Here is a 12,159-nt window from a genome sequence, read left to right on the forward strand (position 1 = left end):
AAGAAAATTAAAACAAGTCCACGAGAGCAAAAATATGATCGTGAGCATATCCCACCTGAATTTAGAGACCATCTCAAGAACAGATTTGATGCATTAGACACTAAAAACTGAAGACCAAAAGAGTTGTGGGATGACATCAAGAACGTCATAGAGGAAGAAAACAAAAGGTCATCGAAAAGACAGGGAAGAAAAGACCAAAAGAGGAAATCAGAAGAGACCTGAAACTTGCTTTTGAGCATAGAGAAGCTATTATAAGGAAATACACAAGGACCTGGAGTTAGAAAACCAAAATGCTCAGCATTTCTCAAGGTGAAAGAACTGAAGGAAAAATTCAAGCCTCAACTGATATGGCATTGCAGGATAAGCATTGGATTGTAAACCACAAAGTCGGTAGTTCAAACCCACTGGCAGTTCATCGAAAACCCTAAACAGGGTCCCTGAGTCAGAAGCAACTCAACAGTACTTAACAAAAACAAATGGTCATATTAACTTATCAGAAAGCACCAAAAGAAGATTAAAAGTATACACAGAGTTACTGAACCAAAAGGAAATGTTCAACGTTCAACATTTCAAGAGGTTCCATAGGATCAAGGACTGATGATACCGAAGTGTCGGGAGCCAGCACTGGTGCCATCTAATGGTGAAGGTTGAGATGGCCTTCATGCTTTTATAATTGGCCTGAAGACAAGTTTCACCTGGTTAAGGTGATGTCAGCGATCAGGACTTATTGTTAATTGTAACTAGGACAATCCTGGGAAAAGGAACTTAAATTGAGCTAAAATCGCGTGATTCTGTGTTGCTATAACAATGTTTATACTTATGTAATCAGATCCTGGTTGGTATCCTGGTGGGTAATCATATCCTTGTTACTATAGAAAACATTGTAACTAGGCAGAATAACTATGACCTAATGCTAAAAGTCCTATATAAACCACGCTGCTACAATAAACTATGTCACTGGCCATCAGCCTGTTGATCCTTATCTGATTAATTAATCCTCGCCTCTCCTTCGAGTAACCCACGCAGTGGTCTGAGCCGGTCTCAGACCCTGATACCGAAGGAAGTCCAAGCTGCACTGAAGGCATTGGCAAAGAACAAGGCTCCAGGAATTGGCAAAATACAAATTGAAATCTTTCAACAAACTGGTGCAGTACTGGAGGCATTCACTCATGTATGCCAAGAAATCTGGAAGGCAGCTACCTGGTCAGCTGATTGGAAGAGATCCAGATTTATACCCATTCCAGCAGAATGTGCAAATCATCTAACAATATCCTTAATATCATATGCTAGTAAAATTTTACTGAAGAGAGTTCAAAATCAGCTGCAATAACTAGCACATTGATAGGGAACTGTCAGAAACTCAAGCCAGATTCGAAGAGGACGTGGAACTAGGGATATTGCTGACATTAGCTGGATCTTGGCTAAAAGCAGAGAATACCAGAAAGATATTTACTTGTGTTTTATTGACTATGCAAAGGCTCTGACTGTGTGGATCATGGCAGACTATGGTTAATATTGTGACGAATGAGTATTCCAGAACACTTAATTGTGCTCATGAGGAACCTGTACATAGACCAAGAAACAGTAGTTCGAACAGAACAAGGGGCTACTGAATAGTTTAAAGTCAGGAAATGTACACCAGGGCTGTATTTTTTTCACCATACTTATTCAACCTGTCTGCTGAGCAAATAATCCAAGAAGTTGGGTTCTATGAAGAAAAACGTGACAACAGAATTGGAGGAAGACTCATTAACAACCTGCAGTATGCAGATGATACAATCTTGCTTGCTGGGAGTGAAGAGGACTTAAAATACTTACTGATGAAGACAGCTATCTAGCCAACTAATTGTAAGAGATCCCTAGCTGTATACATTCCAAAGAGAGTTGACCCAACAGAATATGGAACTCATCTAACAATATCATTAGCCTTCAGTATAGATTGCACCTCAATATAAAGAAGACAAAAATGTTCATCACTGGACCAATAACATCATGATAAATGGAGAAAAGATTGAAGTTGTCCAAGACTTCATTTTGCTTGGATCCACAATTGACATTGTTGGAAGCAGTAGTCAAGAAATCAGCGATGTGTTGCATTAGGCAAACCTGCTACATAAGAACAAAATTATCAATCTGAGGACTATGGTATTTTTAATAACCTCATATGTATGTGAAAGTTGGACAATGAATAAGGAAGAACATAGTAGAATTAATGCATTTGAGTTATGGTGTTGAAGGAGTATATTAAAAGTACCGTGGACTGCCAGAAGAACAAAGAAATCTGTGTTGGAAGAAATACAGTCAGAATGCTCCTTAGAAGCCAGGATGGTGAGACTTCCTTTCTCATACTTGTGGCATGTTATTAGGAGAGATCAGTCCTTGGAGAAGGACATCATACTTGGTGAAGTGGAGAGTCAGCAAAAGTAAGGAAGACATCCAAGGAGATTAACACAGTGGCAGCAGTAATCAGCTGAAACGTAACAACAATTGTGAGGATGGCACAGGACCAGGCAGTGTTTCATTCTGTTGTGCACAGCGTCACTAGGAGTGGGAACCAACTGGTGGGAGAGAGAGGCAAAGAGAGATTAACAGTGACTCCACCTTCTTTTCAAAGCTTCCTGCTTCAATTTTAGTACTTCCGGAATCCTTCCACCTTGCAAACTGAGTCTTGAATTTTTCTTGACTTCCTCCAACCTGTGAAGTGCTGGGTGTGTTGTGGGCCTCCTTTGGACTTTTAACTCCAGGTTAAACTTATCATTAGACTTGACTTGGTCTTCTCAAGCTGCCCTTTGACAATTCCTGTTCAGCTCTTTCAGTTCATCATTTCTTCCATTCACTTTAGCTGCTCTTCATTCAAAAGTAAGTTTCAAAGTCTCTGATGACACCTTGTCTTTTTTTTTTTTTTTTTCCTGATCATTTTAATGATTCTGATATATATATAGTTGGTTGGTGGTTATGTGCCGTGGAGTTGGTTCCGACCCATAGTGACCCTGCACAGAGTTTCTGAGGCTGTAAATCTTTACAGGAGCAGAAAGCCTCATCTCTCTCCTGCGGAACAGCTGGTAGTTTCGAACTGGTGACCTTGAGGTTTGCAGCCCGATTTGTAACCACTGTGCTACCAGAGCTGCCAATCAAAATATAAAGCCCGTTTCCACAGAGTGGATTACACATCAACTCTACAGGACAGAGTACAAGAGCTGCATAGGATTGCCAAGGCTGTAAATCTTTACTGAACCAGACAGCCACATCTTTCTCCCAGGAAGCAGCTGGTAGATTCAAACCACTGACCTTTCAGTTAGCAGCCAAGCACTTAACCAGTGTGCCATCAGGGCTCCTTGTTATGTCTTCTACAGAGAATACTTAGCAGTGGCTTCCATCCATTCCTTCCCTTCTCCACAGCTCATACCTTTTGGCCAAGTAATTCTACCATGTCCTGCCACTCCGATTCTGCCCTTGGCTTGGAGACAGGGCACACAGCATGTCAGTGCAGGTGTGGGGCCCACTTGTAGGTCACCCTGTGCCTGCGTTGTGAACGTAATCCCAGGATGTGAGTCGCCCCAGCTGTACGGCCCAGAGGACACACAGCCCCGCTGACTCACAGTTCCAGCCCCACAAGCCGGCTGCAGACTTCAGTTCCTGGTTTGTGTGGTTTGTTGGAGCAGCAGTCTCCGTCTCCCAGCCCCAGCCAATAAATCCCATTTCCAGTGAAGCCACATGGAGTTATGATCCCAGTCCAAGGAAGATGGGCCCAAGAATGAGAACCATGGCAGTTTCCCGGCAGGTTCTATGGTCGTTTTATGCCCGGTTACAGCACATAGGAAGAGTGTGCGGACCGATGCGCTGTGAAGCTGGAGTCTTTGCAGCGTTAGATGGGTCTCCCGGCCACAGGCAGGCGACGTGGTGGCAGGACAGGTGTGGTAAGGCTGGCCGCACGTCCATCTCCAGCACATCCTTGGGGGATGGGACTTCCCGGCTGTCTGGCTTTGGCAGAGGTGGGTGCGTGCCCCGCTGGTGCCTGGGGAGCGCTGAAGATCCTGTCGTAGTACTCGATCAGTAGCTCGGTGAAGAGATTCAGGGGCACAAGCGCACTCAGCGAGGAGGCCCCCTGTGAAGGCCAGATCAGATTCAGCCCGAAGACACAAGCCAGGTTGGAGCTGGTCATCTTGTTAAACATGCTTTCCTGAGACACCTGGAAGGGAACACAGGTGAGACCGCCTGAATCGGACCTGCCCACTCCGCCTCAGTTTCCCCATCTATAAAGAGAAAGGACTGGACCCGGTGCCCTCAGAGGAGTCCACAGGCTCTGACACTCCATGGTTGGCTATCTGGGGTTTCCTCAGCCCACTACTTGTGGTGGGGACCCCAGCCCAGTGGGGAGCGTGGTTGTGTGCACTGGACCAGCCAGCAGAGGGTGCCGTGGAGAAGGCTGACCTCTACTCAGCATTCAGCAAATCATGCGTTTCCTCACAGCTATGGCTGTGTGTGCGCGTATGTGTGGTATCAGCAAGTGTGTATGTATATGAGTGTGTGTACGTCTGTGAGTACATGTGTCAGTGAGCATGAGTGTATGTGTGTCCTATTGTGTGTGTGACCATGTATGTGCCTGACAGAATGGATACAATAGGACGGGAACCCCACACCTCTGTCTCGTACCCTGGAGTAGCCCCGTGGCCCGCCTCCTTGCCAAGTTCCTGGGAAGTGCTGCCTTAGGGTGCAGGAAGCCTCCCCCCCCCCCCCCCACCAAACTGATGAAGGCCCACACATGCGCGGAGGTCAGGGCCGCCCCCTCACCGCGTGCAGGAAGCCCATGAGGTAGCTGAGGACTGCGTAGTTGTGCTCGGGCAGGCTGCGCAGGATCTGACGGCAGCGGGTCACTCGCAGGCTGCTTTCCACACCTGCAGAGGGCAGAGGGCCACCCAGCTCTGAGGACACGTGTCGGGTCCCGCTGACTTCCCACCTTGCCATGTGACCACCCTTCCCAAATCCCTTTACTACTCTGAGCACCATCTGTTCACCGCATGCCTGGAATAAAGATGACAGTGTAGGAAACCCCGTCGGCAGTTCTCTGTTACAGGATCAGGCGGGGCTCGAAAATCGGGACCCTCGGCACTCGCTAGCTATGGTGTATGGCTGTGTCTTTAGTACAACGCTAAGTCTTCCGATACCAGCCCAGACAAGTGTAGCCTGTTTGAGGCTACTCGGCGCCCCCAAGGCCCCACAGTGCACTGCAGTCGGGGAATACAGCACCAGTAAATGTCCCGGACTCTGAGACCCCACAGTGCCCTTCAGTACCCACATTCTCCCATCTGACCTCCATAGACATTCTATCAAAGCCCACCAGTCAGTAAGTGTGCTCTCAGTTTTGGCTGCAGATACACAAAGACACATACCACACACATACATAGCAGTCCTGGGCCAAGAGGGCTCTTCAGTCCACGGGGCCCCAAACCCCACCCCCCTTCAAAGGCACGACCCTTTCATTCAAACTGGACAGGCGGCTGCGATGATTAATGGCATGTATCAACTTGGCTAGACCACTATTCTCTGTGGTTTGCAGACACTGAGCTGATTGCTCTTCCGTAATGTAGTATCATGTGATCACCTTCCATTCTGTGATTGGATGTGAGCAGCCAATCCGCTGAAGAGCTAATTAGATGAAGGCCAATCCGTTTCCTTAGGGGTGTAGCCTGCGTCCGATATATCTGGGTGTTCTGGCAAAGATCTCTCAGTCCTGCATCTCACTCGTCATCCGGCTGTCTTAACCTGCACATTCTGGATTGCCCTGACACCTGGGGGCCCACAGGTTTGGGACCTGCCAGCCTTCACAAGTGCCTGAGCTATTTCCTTGAAGTCAGTCTCTCTATGCATATTTATGTGGGAGTAAGATGGGGCTTTCTGCACCCGCTAAGATTTACAGCCTCAGAAGCCCTATCCAAGTTCGCTATGGGTAGGAACTGACTCTTAACTCTATGGTACTGAACAACAGCAAACAACACGTACACTTTGTATGTATGTTCCACTGGTTTTGCAAGTACAGAGAACCCAGACTGAGACAGGTATAGAGGCAGTAGAGTTCATGGAAACTCCACCATCCCTGTCTGTGCAGGGAATACACTCAAATCCCAGAGGTAGATTTCTCCTCTGAAAGTGTCAAAAGTTGTATGTATGTAGCTGCACAGTTACATGTATGCCAAGTATATAACTACTTATATGCCAAGTACTCACTAATCAACACACTGATGACGTTTCAAAATGCAGTTTCTATATCAAATGCATAGAAACTGTATCAAATACACAAGTCCTGGTATAGCGCTGCAGGATAATGCACCAGACCGCAACGTCGACGTTTCACATCCACCACCTGCTTCTCAGAAGCCCTATACAGGGTCGCTATGAGTCAGAACCAACTCAACAACACTTAACAACAACAACATATGTCAAATGCATGTCTGTTGTGCGCCGTCAAGTCAATTCTGACTCTGTGACAGAGAACTGCCCCACGGGGTTTCCTAGGCTGTCATCTTTATAGACGCAGAGCTCCAGGTGTCTCCTCCCTTGAAGACACTTGGTTGGCTTGAACCACCAACATTTCAGTTAGCAGTTAACTGTTACCCACGAGATGGGGGGTGGACACCAGGCTCCCCATCCAAGAGTGGACATGCTGGTCCTTACTGGTGATCTCAAGGATCTGCTCATAGGCCTCAAAGGTCAGCAGTGGTTGAGGCAGTTCCCGGAGAAAAGTCTTCAAGATCACAGCAGGGACGTGGATGTTCCCATAGTCATCAAAATTCACGGGCTTCCCTGCACACAGAAGACAATGAGGGATATGGAGGTATGAACGTGGGGAGAATCAGAGCAGCTTCCTGAAGGCTTGAACTATATCCCCCAAAATATGTGTCACCAGTGGTTTGGCTTGATGGTGTCGTTAAGTGCTGTTGAGTTGGTTCCAATCCATAGGGACCCAAAGCGACCTTGCAGTCGAGGGCTTATCCTACAGCACCACACCAGGACTCCGGTGGTTTGGCAGTTGCGATGTCATGTGGCAGTCATGTGTGGTTGCCCAGGATGTGATCGGATGTGATAAACCAATAAGAGGATGAAGGGTGGGCTGCAATGCCCTTAATCCCATCATAACCCTGATCTGATGTAAAGGAATTTTCCAGGTGTGGTCTGCAACACCTTTTATTTTACAAGAGATCAAAGGAGAGAAAGGTAAGAAGACCAGGAAGGACCCACTATCACCAAGAAAGAGCTCAGTGTGAGCATGTCCTTTTGACCTGGGGTCCCTGGGCTGTGAAGCTCCCAGATCCCCAGGAAGATGGATGCCAAGACACATGGAGATCAGCAAGGAATGCTGGGTCTGCAGATGCTGAAAGGAGACCAAGATCTTTCCCCAGCACCGGTACTCTGAAGTCAGACTTCTAGCCATCTCCTCTGTGAGAGAATACATTTCTGTTTGTTAACGCCATCCACTTACTAAATCCTGGTGTGGCGCAGTGGGCTGAAACTCACCAGCTACTCCGCGGAAACCCTGCATTGTTGTACAAGTGCCGTTGAGTCGGTTCTGACTCAATGAGATCCTGTATAGGTTTTCCGAGGAATGGCTAGTGGGTTTGAACTGCTAGCCTTGCTGATCCTACAGCACCACACCTGGAGTCTTAAACAAGGTCGAAATAAGTCAAAACTGATTTGACAGCGCTTAACAACAACAAGCCATCCACGTGTGGTATTTCTGCATTACAGAATGGAGACCAGCAGGATTTAAACAGGCCGAGGAAGCCAGGATGGTCGGTCTAGGCTGTGGGGCCTCTGAACTTGGGCCCTGGCGCTAGCTTTGAGATGCAGCAGGGAGAGCCTGTCCTGGGATTCCGAGTGCTAGGGACCCCTCTGCCGCCAACAGCTCAGGCCCCGCCTGTACTGAGGGTGCTGTCTTCCACCAGCACGTCCCTCCCAGGGTGCCCAGAGGAGGCAGTGAATGTGTGGGTGGTTTATTTGTTGGGATTTGTTGGCCAGCCAGCATGGCACTGGGGCATGAGGGTCGAGAAGCCTGCCCAGCAGCCAGTCCTAGCTCAGTCCCTGTCATTCGGCCTGCATCCTTGGCACCATTAATGCCCCCAGCTTTCCTGAAGGCCAGGAGTCCCTTAAGGCACAAACTACTCACTGTTCAAACCCACACAGAAGCACCTAGGAAGACAGACCTGGAGATGCTTCCGAAAGGCCGCAGCACTGAGAACCCTGTGAGCACAGTTCTACTCTGACCACATGGGGGGCGCCATCAGTGGAATCTATTTACGAAAACTCATCCACTGAGAACCCTATGAGCACAGTTCTCTGACACACACAGGGGCGCCGTGAGTATAATCTCCTTATGAAAAATCATCTATGGAGAACCTGTGAGTGGAATCTGTTTATGAAAAATCATTCACTGAGAGCCCTGTGGAGCACAGTTCTACTCTGACACACACGGGGGCACCATGAGGAGGATCTACCTATGAAAAATCATCCACTGAGAACCCTGTGAAGCACAATTCTACTCTGACACACACGATGCCCTAAGTTGAAAACTCAACAGCAACTAGAGCCCTTTTTACCCAGTTTCTGTCATTGTTATTCTGATCTTGTCACAATCTCTCAACAACTGTGGGCTCTAACTAGCCCCTCGGCCATTACTCCACAACTTCCTAGAATAGAAGCCCATTACCACTGTGTAACCAAACAGCCCTAATCACTTTGTGTCCCTCCCAGTCTGCTCCACGTGGGTGTCTACGTTTAAACTTCTCCCTTTTCCCAAGCGTAGGCACCAAAATATGAGCTGACCACCTGGTCTTCAGTGGGGGTTAACCTCAGACGCCACCCTGCCCGCCATCCAAAGGCCAACCCGCTGGGTGTTTTCCTGTCCTGGGAGCAGCTCCGTATGACCCTGTGACCAGGTTGTGGCTTCAGGATCTGTGGAGACTCCTTCCTATTTGTTTATGGGAAGAACTAGATGGTGCCCAGCTACCATGAGGGACCAATATAAAAAGCATCAAAACAGGAGGTACTGGCTAGAGTGGGAGGAAATTGTGGCCCCCAACTCAAAATCATAAAAATGACCAGGCTTACTGGTTGGCTAGAGACTGGCAGAACTCCCCCCCCCCGTCCCTCCTCACCCCCACTCCACCCCCCCCCCCACCCCCGCCCCAAGACTATGGCCCTCAGTCCCCCTTCAGGTCTGGAATGAACTCACTCCCATGGCGCAATTTTCAGCCAAACAGTAGATGGATCTACAAAGGAACCATGACACTAGGGAGGTAGTATACCTTAGACTAGTCATCAACCATCTGTGATCACAAGAGCAGCATTTACCCCAGGACCAAACCCAGAAGCGTGAGGACAGAGGAGGAATGGAAACAGGAGACAAGGAGGAAGTGGGTGAAATGATGCTACAGGGTGGGTGGGGGTTGCCATCGATGAGATGAAACAAAACGGACTTGAATTGTTGGATGTTAAACTGATACTCGGTAAACCGTCACCCAATCATAATGAAAAGTTAAAAAAATAAAATCTATTGGTTTTCTGACCACTTTCCCAGTTGAATCTGACAGACTGACCACCCAAGACCCTCTCTGAGGGACACTTCAGTATGGTCCCATGTAACCGGTAGGTGCTTGTTGAATACATACAGGGCATGGGTGATCATCCAGTAATGAGTTCACCAGGGGGTATGTCCCGGCATCGTGTTCCCCACACCTTCGGGCTGCCCCGGGGCAGAGAGGAAACTAAGAGGGCCCTGTGCTGTGGTGTGCCGCGTGACAAGAACCCCACCTTTCTGAGCATTATGCAGAAGCACATGCCTCTCCCACCTGAGTGACAAGGACCTTAACAGCAAACGGCTTTCATCCAGTGGGGTGGGGTCTGGACAGAGACCACACTCTGGTTTCTCAGTCGCTCCTGGTGGCTGCCCTCAGAGCTGCCCTCTCTCTGGGGGCTGTACCACCTCTGGTAACGGGGTTCTGAGGTCCTGCAGGGGTGGCCTTGCTAGACTGGCGGGAGGCATGGGGTATGGGCTCTTGGGGGATGGACTCACCTTGATTGTAGCGTTTCTGGATCTCTCGGATAGTCTGGACGCTGGCAGATCTCCGGAACAGGCCCTCGGTGTGCAGTCCTGTAGGGAGGAAGTTTCTCATAGTGCTTCCAGAACATTCTATGATACTCCACTAATGCAGCATCACACTCAGCCTCTGTGGCCAGTCCCTAACTGTCCCCCAAGCCCTCACCACCAGAGCCCATGCATGGTGCAAATAGTGAACATGCTCCACAAGGCTGAAGGTCCTAGTTCACACCCAGAGGTAACTAGGAAGAAGGACCTGGTGATCCAAGGCAGACAAAGACGCTGTGTTTTTCTTTTTTGTTGTTGTTGTTTTACAAATTGGAGGTCTGCGGCCACCCTGTGTGAAGCAAGCCTAATTGGCATCATTTTCCCAACAGCATTTGCTCACTTCCTGTCTCTGTGACACATTCTGGTCATCCTCACAAGATTTAAAGGTTTTCATCTTGCTATCTCACATTTACTGAAGTCCTAGTGGAGGATAAGAACTCGACCGCAAGGTTGGTTTGAACCACAAGGTCGGCAGTTCAAACTCACCAACTGCTCCTGCACAGGGTCGCTATGGGTTGGAATCGACTCAACAGCATGAACAACAACAGTTGTGTATTTACTAGACTACAGGTCATGGACACACGACTTGTATGCGCTGGGAAACCAGAGAATTCATGGGATTTCTGTACTGGGATATTCTTTCCTTGTGGTGCCCTGGCTGTGAACAGTGTTGCTGAAGCATACCTGTGTTTATGAAAAATCCACCACTGAAAACCCTAGGAGCACAGCTCTACTCTAGAGCACAAGGGGTCAGGAGATCAGCACTGACTGAGGAATTCGTTTTGCATTTTCTCATTTACATCCCAACAGCTTATAAGGCAGAAACTGCTATTGACCTCATGGGCCCAGAGAAAGTAAGTAACTGGCCCAAGGTTGCACAGCTGGTGGATTCACACCTACAGTCAGTCTAGAGCCTGGCCCCTGAACCACAGGCTGGATATCTCTCCTGTCCTGGTTCCCCTCCCTGGATGGGTTCCAGCTCCTCCAATTCCCCAGCCTGTGGGCATCAGGGCCCAGGAAGGACTCCCAGCAAGGGCATGCACCCAGCATCCCTAGTGTCCTGGGCTGAAGCGGGCCTCTCACCTTTTTCTCGCAGGTACGTCACTGTAAGCCTCAGCACTGGGGGGATGAGTTCGCCTTTATTTTTGTCTTTGAGGCTGAAGGAGAGAAAATCAAGAAACGGTGATACCTGCTTGCATGCATAGGCTCCAACCTTCTTCACACTCGTGGAAAAGTACAGGACTGAGAGCTGTCAAGACAGACATGGGCAGTCTGGTGGCCGAAAGAGAAGCAGAAATCATGAAACCAACAGTGATGTATCTGAGAGCTGCAGCCAAGCCAGCGGAGATCTAGGGGTTGGCGGGGAGGGGGAGGCTTCATAGCAGGCATCTTCTGAGATGGGTTTTGAAGGATGAATAGGAGAGAGACAAAGGCATTCAGAAGAAGAAGGTGCATAGGACGTTCATCAGTAAGTGGTTTAGGTCCTCCTCACTTCTGGGAAGTGAAAATTCACTTGAAAACTGTGTCTGGTAGTACCCCAGTATGTTACCACAGCAAGACTGGAGGAAGACTCATTAACAACCTGCGATGTGCAGATGACACAACCTTGCTTGCTGGAAGTGAGGAGGACTTAAATCATTTACCGATGAAGATCAAAGAGCACAGTCTGCAATATGGACTGCACTTCAATGTAAAGAAAACCAAAATCCTCACCACTAGACCCATAAATGACAAAGACTAAAGTTGTCAAAAACTTCATCTTGCTTGGAGCCATAGTCAACACTCATGGAAGCAGCAGTCAAGAAAGCAAATGACGTATTGCATTAGTCAAATCTGCTGCAAAAGACCACTTTCAACCCACACCTATGGATGCAGCAGCTCAAAAGAGGGAACAGGTCCTTACAGCAAGAATCATTCCCACCCACTCCACACACAGAGTAGACAGGGATGGGCAACTTGGACATTGGCTACCCAAAATGGAGGGCGGGGGGCTACAAAGGCAAGAAGTGACTGGCTTACAA

The 12,159-nt window shown here is 48.5% G+C and overlaps 1 protein-coding gene across 1 annotated transcript in view; it reads right to left on the bottom strand.

Annotated features, from left to right (window-relative positions):
* Positions 1–3,865: 3,865 nt before the first annotated feature.
* The window catches only part of ARHGAP8 (Rho GTPase activating protein 8), a 52,891-nt gene continuing 44,597 nt past the window's right edge, over positions 3,866–12,159 (bottom strand). The window contains exons 8-12 of the mRNA XM_006866897.1: positions 11,222–11,295; positions 10,067–10,144; positions 6,673–6,801; positions 4,792–4,895; positions 3,866–4,189 (exon numbers count right to left, since the gene is read on the bottom strand). Coding sequence (XP_006866959.1) covers positions 3,866–4,189; positions 4,792–4,895; positions 6,673–6,801; positions 10,067–10,144; positions 11,222–11,295 — 709 coding nt within the window. The remainder of the gene's footprint in view (positions 4,190–4,791; positions 4,896–6,672; positions 6,802–10,066; positions 10,145–11,221; positions 11,296–12,159) is intronic.

The sequence above is a fragment of the Chrysochloris asiatica genome, unplaced genomic scaffold (assembly GCF_000296735.1).
Source record: "Chrysochloris asiatica unplaced genomic scaffold, ChrAsi1.0 scaffold00097, whole genome shotgun sequence".
NCBI classification, from domain to species: domain Eukaryota; kingdom Metazoa; phylum Chordata; class Mammalia; order Afrosoricida; family Chrysochloridae; genus Chrysochloris; species Chrysochloris asiatica.